Genomic DNA, 12263 nt, shown 5'->3' with positions numbered 1-12263 from the left:
AGCCAGAGACTTCAAAAACACAACTTCAGCCAGAAGACAATGGAATCATCCAACCCTACAGACTATGTATTAATTTTTATTTGTTCTGGACTCTAATCCAACCACAAATCTATCCCTCATTACTCTAATCTATGTGTGTATGTGATTCTCATGTGAATATTCATGAATGTGTAATGTAATTTAGGTTTTTTTTTTTAAGATCAGGTTTAGATTGTTAAATATAATAAACTCACCCCTTTCTTGTTTAAACCTGTCCAATTGGTTCTTTGATGATCATAACAAAGGTAAAACACTCACTGAAGTGGGAAGCACATCCACTGTTTAAAAAGGAATAAACCCTGTTACAGTCAAGTAAGAGGAAGGACAAGAGGGAGCCTTGTGACCCTTCCTCACCTGATAATAACAGGAGAAATAATCCCCTTTATCTGGACATCAGTGGGATCAAACACTTCCACTTGCAGTCAGCTCAGTGGCATTCATGCATTTTGCTCAGTATATGCTGGAGCACTTTGCATTCTCCACAAAAATTACTCAAGCAACAAAATGAAACAGTATCTTCCATTTCAGACTACAGTCATCTGAGAGAGCTGCAGCAATGTTCATTTACAGAAAGGTTGTCACTAGTATCTGAACCCAATACTTACAGTATGTTGAAGTTCATCAGGTTCTTTTACACTGGGACATGCAGACAGAGTTCTAGTTGTCCGTTGTTTGTGTTTTTTATCTGTTGATGTAAACATAGTGAATTATATCAATGCAAAAATAAACAGAGTAAAAGTTTTCATTCAATGGATGATTAGAATATCAGTCTGTAAGTTCCTTCCCAAAACATTTTCCCCTTCAAATTTTAACCGCACAGTGTACCACGGTTTAACAGCTCATGAAATTCCCTGGTCCATGATATTAACCTACTTATTTTAACACCTCTGCTAAAGTGGCAGCAAGGGTATTTCAAAGAAATAGGTGAAAACATTGTCCTGCAGTCTCAGGTTAACTCGCCATTTTGTAATTGGCAAACAGGAAACGAGCCAGTCAAAAGGAGGGTGTGATAAGAAAAAGCCAAAGTGCCGAATAATCACATTCACAAAAAAACAAGACGTAAACAAAAATGTTACAAATTAATTCATGCAATAATCAGCAAAGTAAAAGGTAGGTCTCAGGGACAGCTAAAGAAAATGAAGGTTCCTATTGGATCAGCTAAATTCATGATATTCGGCTCCATTCAGAACAATAATTAATCAGCCCATACCAGCTTATAGAGGGGCCTGGACAATTTCCAGGCTGGGCTGATAAGTGACAGGTTAACCTTTCCTCCACAGAAATGATAAATAATGAGCATCTCAAACATGAATCCTAGAAATTTCTCCAGGACCTTCCAACACCGCCACCATTGCTCAGTCCCCTCGCATCAACATCTTGGGGGTCACCATTACTCAACTGGACCAACCATATCAACATCATGGTTACTACAGCAGGACAGAGGATGGGTGCTCTGTGACAAGTGGCTCACATTCTGGCCCCTCAAAGCCTCTCCACCGCCTACAAGACTCACATCAAGAGTCTGATGGAATCCTCACCAGTCACCTGAATGGGTGCAGCCACAATAATGAAGAAGTTCAACACCATCCACAAACAGAGAAGTTCCTTAGATCTGCGCCTGTCATGGGACTTGATCTCCAACCCCTCCATCACCAGTGCACTGTGGTTGCAGTATGTATGGTCTCCAATACACTGCAGAAACTCCATATCCTGCAAGGGCCATCACTGAAAAGAACAAGAGCTGTAATGTAGTGGGAGGACAATCACCTCCGACTTCCCCAAGTCATACACCACTCTAACCTGGAGATTCATTCATCATTGCAGCTTTAGGTCCTGGAATTCCACACCTAACACTATCACCACAAGGGCAGTGGGTGAAGGAAGGAGCCCTTCAGCTTCACAGAGCAAATAGGGATGGTTAATAAATGCAGCCATGTCAACAACATCAATGTCCTGAGAACAAAACCAATCTTTACAATTACCGAAAGCTTCACAGAGAAACCCTGTAAGTATCGATTACAGTTGCTTCCCAAGTGACGACAAGTGAAACAATTCCCATCTTAGGGAGTATAATGGACCATTCACCACATCCCTGCATCCCAACTAATTCTGGAATGTTGCTCAACGGAGTCTAGACAAATTTGAGAAAATATACATGTTTGTGAATAACCATTTAGATTCCTCTTGCAGTTGAAGGTTTATCCATTTATTTCTCCATGATAAGGAACATTAGTCGCTTACAATACATCAGGTAATTGACATCACCACTGACCGCAGTCCCTTTGATCCAAATAATGGTGGTTGACCATTCTTTCATAGGACCATTAGTTTATAATAAATCACAGGAGGAGGCCATTCAGTGTTTGACTCCAGCAATTCAGATCCATTACCATTGCCCTGCTCTCCTCTTAGGTCTGTATCTTCCTCTGCTTCAAATGTTCATCTATTCTGCCCTTAAAAGATGCAATGGTCCCTGCCTCATACACTCCTCCCATGCTTCAATAACCTTCTGTTAAAAAAAAAAATCTCTCCTCTCACTTTTAAATTGATGGTCATCACCGACTCCCCAATATACCCCGAGTTAAGTAAGCACCCTGTTTTCATAGTGATTAAGGAATGTTGAGGAGTTGGTCGAAGACATGGCAGAGCAGGTTGTGTGCCTGGACTGCAGAATGTGGGAATTTCTGCATGGTGAGACTGTCCTGAGCAAACACGTTTGGAGATGTTTCCATCTCGAAACTCTCCGACTCACTCATTGAGCTGGAGTGCGAGTTGCAGAGACTCTGACACAGAAAGGAGGGGGAGGAATTTCTGGACAGTTTTATCCAGAATACAGTCACACCCCGAGGAAAACAAGTTCGGGGAAGGTGTGACTGACCGGGAGCTGGGCAGCGGGGATTTAGCAGATTGAGAAGGAGGACCCGCAGACACTGTTCCTGTCCAACAGATACAATGTAGTTCTCACAGGTAGACAGCAGGAGAAATACTGCAGGGAGGACAGCCTTAATGCAGACAGAGGTAGTGTGGCTCAGAAGGCTGTCCAGTGTGGGAAGAGCAGAATAGAAATATGGTAATGAGACACTATAATTAGGGGGATAGATAGCAACCTCTGCAGCCAAGAACAAGAATTTGAAAGGGTGCGTTGCCTACCCGGTGCCAGGGTAAGGGATATCTCATGGCAGCTCGAGAGGAAATTTGGAAAAGGAGGGGTAAATATAGTTGTCGTGGTCTGTGTTGAAGCAAACGACAGTTAGGAACAGGGAGGAGGTCCTGCTGAAAGAGTATCAGGAGTCAGGCTCTAAATTAATAGCAGGACCTCAAGCCACATGCAAATTGGCATTGGAGCAGACAGATCAGGAGGATTAACACATGGCTAAAGGTCTGGTGTGGGAAAGAGGAGTTCCTTTTCACAGGGCATTGGCAACAATTCTGGGACAGAAAGGAGCTGTACCAATGGGATGGGCTCCACCTGAACCAGTATCTGAATGGAAAGGGTAAATAGGGAGGTGGCAAAGGCTTTAAACTAGTAAAATGGTTGGGGTGGGGTGGGGGAGGGATCTACAAGAAAGGTAAGTAGTCTAAATGTAAATAAAACAAAACGAGAGTAGGGAGAGCATGGAAAGTATAAGTCGGGAGGACATTGATTTCAAGATAGTGAATAGAGTTACAGAACAGGAGGAGTCTAAACAGATGGTTAAGCATAAATGAGAGGAAATCTATTACAAATGAGTCTATAGAGCAATGCATACAGTGTACATCATAAAACAGGAGAGCTGGAGGCAAATCAACCAGCAACCAGACATAATAGGGGTTATTGAGACATGGCTACAGAAAAATCAGGACTGGGAAATAAACATTGCAGGGTATGACAGATTTAGAAAAGAGAGAGAGAGAGAGAGAAAAAGGGGAAGGTGGAGTAGCTGTACTTATTAGGGACAACATAACGGCAGTAGAGAAAAGGGCCGCAGCTACTTGCAAGACAAAAATAGAATCCATTTAGAAAGAGATAAAGGATAATAAAGGGTCAATTACAATAATAGGTTTGGTTTTACATACAGACCACCTCAGTGGAAGGGACAAATCAGGAAATGGAGAAAATAACAGAATAACCATGGTGGGGGTGGGGGGGGGGGTGCTTTCAATTACTCCAATATTAATTAGACAGAAGAGGTTGTTAAAGGGGATAAGGGAATGAAGATCCTACAATATGTACAGAATGCCTTTCTAACCCAATATGTAAAAAGTCCAACAAGGGAAGATTCGCTATTAGAGCTAGTAATGGGGAATGAACCAGAGCAAAGTAGTAAAAAAGTAGGGGAACATCTAAGCAATAATGATCATAATATGAATACACTTTAAGATGATCATAAAGAAGGACATAAGTATGACGAAAGCCAGGTTAATAGATTGGCCTGGGGCAGGTGGACCATTTCCAATTAACGGTCACTTCAGGTCCTCCGCTCACCACCATGGGGATTTTACTATTCGCAAGCAGACGGCCCATGCCCAAGAAAAGCCACCTGTTAAAAGTAGGCAGCTTTCTGATGGCCTGTGGGGGGTGTCCCACCTGATCAGGCACCCTGTGCCCAATGGAGGTCCGCCCCCGATGCCCAAACCACACCCCCTTCCCCCCCCCCCCCCCCCCCCACCAAGCACAACATGCCCGACTGATCGTCCCCAGCAAGGCCCCAAAAACTTACCTTTTCTTGGGACTGTCCGTCCTCTTCTTCTTGAAGCTGGCCATTGTTGCTGGTGGCACTGCTGGGACTAAGAGCAGCAGGCCCGTTGATTGGCCAGCAGCTCCATTAGGCAGGACCTCCTGCCTCAATAAAGTGGAAGTCCGCCTCAGACCGATTAAGGGCCTGGGGACCATAAAATCGAGTCTGGATCTCCAGGCCGGGCAGAGGAAACCTCTTTACTCAGAGTGGTGAGAATGTGGAACTTGCTACCACAGAAAGTGATTGAAGCGAATAGTATAAATGCATCTAAGGTGAAACTAGACAAGCGTATGAGGGAGAAGGGAATAGAGGGTTACGATGATAGATTTAGAGGATGAAAGATGGGAGGAGGCTTAAGTGGAGCATAAATGCCAGCATGGACTGGTTGACCGAATGGCCTGTTTCTATGCTGTGTATCCTATGTAATCCTGTGTGAAACCAATTTTAAAAGCCTTTAAAATGTCCTCTTAGCCTTCATTTATCCAGTGGAAATGATGCCAATATCTCAAATCTCTCCTTTTAACCATTCTTTTTCATTCCTGGCATCTTCCTAATGAATCGACATTGCCCGTTTACCACGGCTTCCATGTCCTTTCTACAACAGTGCCCAAAAAACTGTATGCACTGCTCTAAGTGTGGCCTAGCCATTGTCTTGTAGAAATATATCACCTTTTGTGCTCTATGCCCCATTAATAAAATGCCAGAATGTCATTAGTGTATTAATAGGCTTGGAGTAATTCCAGAAATAAACATCTCCAACATCCAATGCCTCAATTGAACTTGCCTCCACAACACTCTCAGGTAGTGCATTCCAGATTATGACCACTCGCTGTGTGAAAAAGTTTTTCCTCATGTCGCAATTGTTTCTTTTGTCAATTACCTTCAATCTGTGACCTCCCGTTCTTGATCCTTCCACCAATGGGAACAGTTTTTCCTGATCTCTGTCCAGACCCCTCATGATTTTGAATACCTCTATCAAATCTCCTCTCAACTCCAAGGAAAACAATCCCAACTTCTTCAATCAATATACATAACTGAAGTTCCTTGTCCCTGGAACCATTCTCATGAATCTTTTCTGCACTCTCTCTAATGCCTTCACATCTTTTCTAAAGTGTGGCACCTGGAACTGGATGCAAAACTCCAGTTGAGGCCAAACCAGTATTTTATACAGGTTTATGACAACTTCCTTGCTTTTGTACTTGATTTATCCAATCAGTGGTCTTGACTGGCAGCTGAACTAACCAATCCAGATACAAGAGCTGGGCGAGGATTGGAGAGCAAGCTTTTGGCCTCCTGTTCAGCCAAGAAGGAAAGTCAGGGAAGTTTAGCTGACTCGCTTCCCAGAAATTTAGCCTGCTAGCAGGGAGAGTGTACATGCTTTATTTTCTATGTTATGAGGAGCATTATGAAATAGCTTACAATTCTCCCATCTACATATGCTTTGCAAAATAAAACCAGCCGATTAGTCTATAATTAGCTTCATCACACAAGTTATCACTCGGCCTTTCAGAAGTTTGGAGAAACAGGCGTGGTAACATGTGTGAAATTAACTATTCAGTTCACACAATGACTGGATTTCATTGTTACTACTTCCTGGTCACACTATCATAACTAGATATTGTGCAGTAAAGGTGAACTCCTGATCATAATGAACGTGGGGTCTACTTAGACAGGAGCCTGGTGGCACTGTACCAAAGAGAATATCTCGTGCAGACCTTAAACTGACACTCACTCAGCTGAACCATGTATGTCAAAAAGTACCAAAGTATATCAGAGCTCCAACGTGTTAAACTGCCACTCCTGAAAATAAAGTCCTTTCACACATTTCACAAAATCCCAATGACAAATGCTAGAATGAAGAATTTTGGACAGGATTTCCCACTTCAACACTCCTGGGACAAAGCAGACAATAATATCAGAATATTCCACATTCCCAGCTTTTAATGTATTTTACCCAGTAAAAATTAGTGATTGGATAGTCATGGGCTGGAGGTACAGAATTTCCCAATCTACACTCCCAGTGGTCACCAGGAGCGAGTGAAGTGGAAAATCTCAGTCAGTCACAGCTCCTGCCCACAGCACTTTGTATCCATTACAACGGTTGTGAAACAACCTGTAACTGCATCATCAATACTTACATACGATGTAAAGTGAACAGAAAACTAACGGCACCACCACAGCAGGAATTATATTTGATTGTAGATTGGCTGCTGGCTCACATCCTTTATCTGCAATAGATATCACCAGATAAATCCATAAACTGCAATTCTAATCAGCATATTAATTGAAAGACTCATTATAATATATACAAAAGCAAGTGCAATAAATATATGATGTAACATATATTCTTTGACTTGTATACAAGTCACAGGTCATTAGAAAAATTAACTGTACCCTCATTATAGGCCTCTCAGTTATATCATCTTCACTAGAAATCCTCGGCTTCCACCCTTTGCAGCTTCTATTATCTCCAGTACATTTGGTATGATGTACATCTCCTTTATTATAATAAAATGACTGGCCAGGGCATTGTGTTTTCACACTCTGGACACAGCTGGGAGCATACATCACAAAACCGGAAATGAGGGACATGAAATGCACAATCGTTGATTTTAATTATCTGAAAATTATGAGCACCTGGTGCAGAATTTCCAAAATTTGCTTCCAGGGTGACACGGAGCACTGAAACTGAAAACCCCAGCCATCAGTAGGTATTTCTTATTCAGCATACTTTAAATGGTTCTGTTGCACTTAAAGAAAAATGCATCAAAAATAAAGACAGTCGTCATTCGGAGTGTACGGAGAAACACTGCAGGGAGTGAAACTACTAGAGTCAGACTGTCTGCAATTTCTTCACAATGACAATGAACTCACCAGCATTTACTTAGTTATTAAGATTTTGTCGTCTAAATACTTCATCTCAGCAGCAGAACAATACATGTCATTCTCGTAAAACAGCACATCATCGGATGTATTGTGAGTGCTGAGGGGTGACCTAACAGAAATGTTCAAAATTATGACAGGTTTTGATAGAGTGGACACACACGGTGTTTCCACTTGTGGGAAGGAGTGAAACTAGATGCCATCACTATAACGGTCACAAATAAATAGGGAAATACAAAGAAACTTCTTTACCCAAAGAGTGCAGCAAATGTAGAATTCACTACCACATGGAGTAGTTGAGGCAAATAATATAGATGCAGTTAAACGGAAACTAGTTAAGCATAAAACGGAAATGTGAATATGCTGTACGAGTTTAATGAAGGAGGATGGTTTGGGGTTGGAGATGGAGGTCTGAGTGGAGCATTAATGCCGGCATGGACTGGTTGGGCCGAATGGCCTGTTTCTGTGTTGTATGTATTATATCACTTCAAAACTGTCAAAAGGAAAAAAAAAAGTTTGGAGGAATCTCTTTCCACTGAATTTTTACAGTAACGAATGTTTCACCACAAGGAGTGATTGCAACGGTTCCCATCTCATCTTTCAAGGGAAAACTGGATAAAATATTCAAAGCAGAAGGTGATACAGGGCTCCGAGATTATATGTGGATTGGTCTAGCAAAGAGGTGGCACAGACACAATGGGCCAAATGGCCTCCTCCTTCACTTTAAACCCCAATAATTCGATAGTTTCCAATAAAAACTGTAGTAACAATAACTGAGCAATTAGGTCTGAATCATGCTCTCCCTCACAGGATCTGACATCAGAATTAATTTGTTCATCATGAAATACTCACCCATTTGTTTCACTGTTTCCTCAATGAGAACAGCTGACACCCATATCACAGTGATGACACCTGATGTAATTACTGCACCCAGCAATAGAGGGCAAACTGCAACCAAATAAAACAGAATCACAGAGTGCACACAGGTCCCACACACACAAATCCTGATCTGTCTGACTGTAGCTGGGTCTCTGGGGAATGCAGCTGGTCAGAAGTAGTACGGGAAGATTGTCCTGTTCCTGCATTCGGGATTAATGAATCACTTCTGTGCAGCAAATACAGGAAAAATCAGACAGGGAAGAGCCCATGCCCCGAACAGTCTGAGATATTCTATCCATTTAAAATCAGGTAGAAAATGAAGTGGATATATGGTACCTGTTTGCCCATCTATTCACAATGCCCAGGTGATCCAATAGTCCCAGCAGCAGGAACATTTTCTCCATTATTTTCCTCTCCTAAGGCTGTAGAAACATAGAAAATAGGAGCAGGAGTAGGCCATTTGGCCCTTCGAGCCTGCTCCGCCATTCATTATGATCATGGCTGATCATCCAACTCAGTAGCCTGTTCTGGCTTTCACCCCATACCCGTTGATCACTTTAGTCCAAAGAGCTATATTGAACTCCTTCTTGAAAACATTGAGCCTCAACTGCTTTCTGTGGTAGCGAATTCCACAGGCTCACCACTCTCTGGGTGAAGACATTTCTCCTCATCTCAGTCCTGAAAGGTTTACCCCGTATCCTTAGACTATGACCCCTGGTTCTGTACTCCCCCACCATCGGGAACATCCTTCCTGCATCTACCCTGTCAAGTCCTGTTAGAATTTTAAAGGTTTCCAAGAAATCCCCCCCTCACTCTTCCGAACTCCAGCAAATATAATCCTGACCCACTCAATCTCTCCTCATATGTCAGTTCTGCCATCCCAGGAATCAGTCTGGTAAACCTTCGCTCCACTCCCTCGATAGCAAGAATATCCTTCCTCAGATAAGGAGACCAAAATTGCACACAATATTCCAGGTGTGGCCTCACCAAGGCCCTGTATAATTGCAGCAAGATATCCCTGCTCCTGTACTCAAATCCTCTCACGATGAAGGCCAACATACCATTTGCCTTTTTTACCGCCTGTTGCACCCGCATGTTTACCTTCAGCGACTGGTGTACGAGAACACCTAGGTCTCGCTGCATATTCCCCTCTCTCCCAAACCGCTCACTTTGGTTTTTGCTACCAAAGTGGATAACCTCACATTTATCCACAATTTACTGCATCTGCCATGCATTTGCCCATTCACTCAACTTGTCCAAATCACCCTGAGCCTCTCTGCATCCTCCTCACAACTCACCCTCCCACCCAGTTTTGTGTCATCTGCAAATCTGGAGATATTACATTTAGTTCCTTCATCTAAATCATGAATGTATATTGTGAATAGCTGGGGTCCTAGCACCACCGATCCCTGCAGTACCCCACTAGTCACTGCCTGCCATTCGGAAAAAGACCCATTTATCCTTACTCTGTTTCCTGTCTGCCAACCAATTTTCTATCCATTGCAATACACTACCCCCAATCCCACGCGCTTTAATTTTACATGCTAGTCTCTTGTGGGACTTTATCAAAAGCCTTCTGAAAGTCCAAAAAGATCACTTCACTGGCTCCCCCTCATCAACTCTACTGGTCACATCCTCGAAGAATTCTAGTCGATTTGTCAAGCATGATTTCCCTTTCGTAAATCCATGCTGACTCTGCCCAAATCTACCACTGCTCTCTAAGTGCTCTGCTATAAAATCTTTGATAATGGACTCTAGAATTTTCCCCACTACCGACATCAGGCTGACTGGTCTATAATTCCCTGCTTTTTCTCGACCTCACTTTTTAAATAGTGGGGTTACATTAGCTACCCTCCAATCTGTAGGAACTGTTCCAGAGTCTATAGAATCTTGGAAGATGACCACCAATGCATCCACTATTTCTAGGGCCACTTCCTTAAGTACTCTCAGGTACCATCAGGCCCTGGAGATTTATCGGCCTTCAATCCCATCAATTTCTCCAACACCATTTCTCTACTAATACTGATTTCTTTCAGTTCCTCTCCCTCACTAAGCCCTGTGTTCTCCAACATTTCTGGTATGATATTTGTGATCCTATGAGTGCATAGGTGTCAGCTGTGGCTCAGTTAATGCCAGTCTTGTCAAAGAGTCAGAAGGTTGCAGATCAACCCTGCTCCAGAGACTACAGCACATCATCTGGGCTGGCATTTCAGTGCAGTACTGAGGGAGTGTGGCACTGTTGGAGGTGCCGTGTTTTGGAAGAAATGTTAAACTGAGGTCCCTTACTCCCCTTCAGGTAGATGTAAAAAGATTCTATGGTGTTATTTTAAAGGAAGAGCAGGGGAGTTTTCCTGGGGTCCTGGTCAACACATCCTTCAAACATCAAACAAAGTTACCTGGTCATTTATCTCATTGATGTTTCTGGGACCTGGCTGTGCTTCCTACATTACAACAGGGACTAGATTTCAAAAAGTACTTCATTGGGTCTGAACTGCCATAGGTTGTGAAAGATGCTATAAAAATGCAAGTTAGTTTGTACAATTTGCAGTACTCAGCACTCTCAGTCTAATTCTACAGGTATAGAAGGCAATCACTAATACACCCCATACCGTCCACAAATTGTGCTCAGGAATATTATAAAAATTCACAAATTACAAAAATAGGAATTAACTTGAAAAAGTTTTTGTTACTTCTGTCAGTTCTTGCTGCTGGTCTCAGTGTTACTGTTTTAGACTCTTCCTCTGGGATTACAAATCAAACTCTCTAAACCTTTTTTCAGAGGGTGAATCTTACTTCACTCTCAGTCACTCTATTTACCTCAGTCATTGTCTATTCCACATTAAATCATAGCATAGATGGAGGTTAGTTGGCCCATCATGCTCTGCCAGTGATGGCCTCATCATCTGGAGGTTTCAACAAATAAACTCTATCCGGCGCTTTGGCCTCTTCCTGAACCCTGTCTCCAATCCTCGGCTGGGGAGGGGGTCATTACCATATAGAGGACAGGCAGTGGTGATGTGCACCCAGCAGTGAAATTCGAGAGCAGCAGCCTGATGCTACAGACAGAGAACTTCAGTCTGACCCGACCAATGACTCAAAGCAGGATTATCAAGTCCATTTTCTATAGTGAGTCTGACCTGACATTCTAGCACATGGCATGTGTCACATTCAGCAGAATTTATTTGGAAACACTGGGGTAGAAATTGGTATGAGTTTCTGTTTCTTGGGCATAAAATGGGTGCACTATATACCAATTTCTGGGCATCCGGTGCTGCATCCGATCTGCTTCTGGTGACATGGTTGTCATTGTATTGGTCCTCTCCGCTTTTAGGTTTCATTGGCAAATTACCTGAAATCAGCGTTGGATCAATTTAAATATATAAAGAAAAGTTCCAGCACCTGTTTCAGGATCTTCCTGTGAAAAATGCAAAAACCGAGAGGTGGAGCATGTGATGTGCAACCTGTGTCCAGTGTTTTTTTTAAATAAAGGAGCTGCTGGGGAAACTGTTGGGATTGTGTGCCTCTGCGCCTGCTCGGCACGGCCAAACTACATTCGGGGCCCTCCTACATTTTCCTCCATCCACCTACCATGATTTACTGGAACCCAGCAGGTCCAAATTTGAACCACTACATTGAGCAGTCTGCTTCATCATCCTGTTAACTCCCTTCCCCTGATAAAATCCTAATCTCACCAAGACCCGCCTCAACACTGAACATGAGGGTTTTGAAAGTGTGATATAAATA

At 42.8% G+C, this 12263-nt stretch overlaps 1 protein-coding gene across 3 annotated transcripts in view; it reads right to left on the bottom strand.

The window, feature by feature from the left end:
* The window catches only part of LOC137346182 (CD276 antigen homolog), a 43969-nt gene that overhangs the window by 12069 nt on the left and 19637 nt on the right, over positions 1–12263 (bottom strand). For all 3 annotated transcript variants that reach the window (XM_068009570.1, XM_068009573.1, XM_068009572.1), the window contains 3 exons: positions 8493–8588; positions 6896–6985; positions 645–724 (listed from right to left, as the gene is read on the bottom strand). In XM_068009570.1, coding sequence (XP_067865671.1) covers positions 645–724; positions 6896–6985; positions 8493–8588 — 266 coding nt within the window. The remainder of the gene's footprint in view (positions 1–644; positions 725–6895; positions 6986–8492; positions 8589–12263) is intronic.

This window comes from Heterodontus francisci, chromosome 29 (assembly GCF_036365525.1).
Source record: "Heterodontus francisci isolate sHetFra1 chromosome 29, sHetFra1.hap1, whole genome shotgun sequence".
NCBI lineage: Eukaryota > Metazoa > Chordata > Chondrichthyes > Heterodontiformes > Heterodontidae > Heterodontus > Heterodontus francisci.
This window is presented reverse-complemented; position numbering and strand designations above follow the sequence as displayed.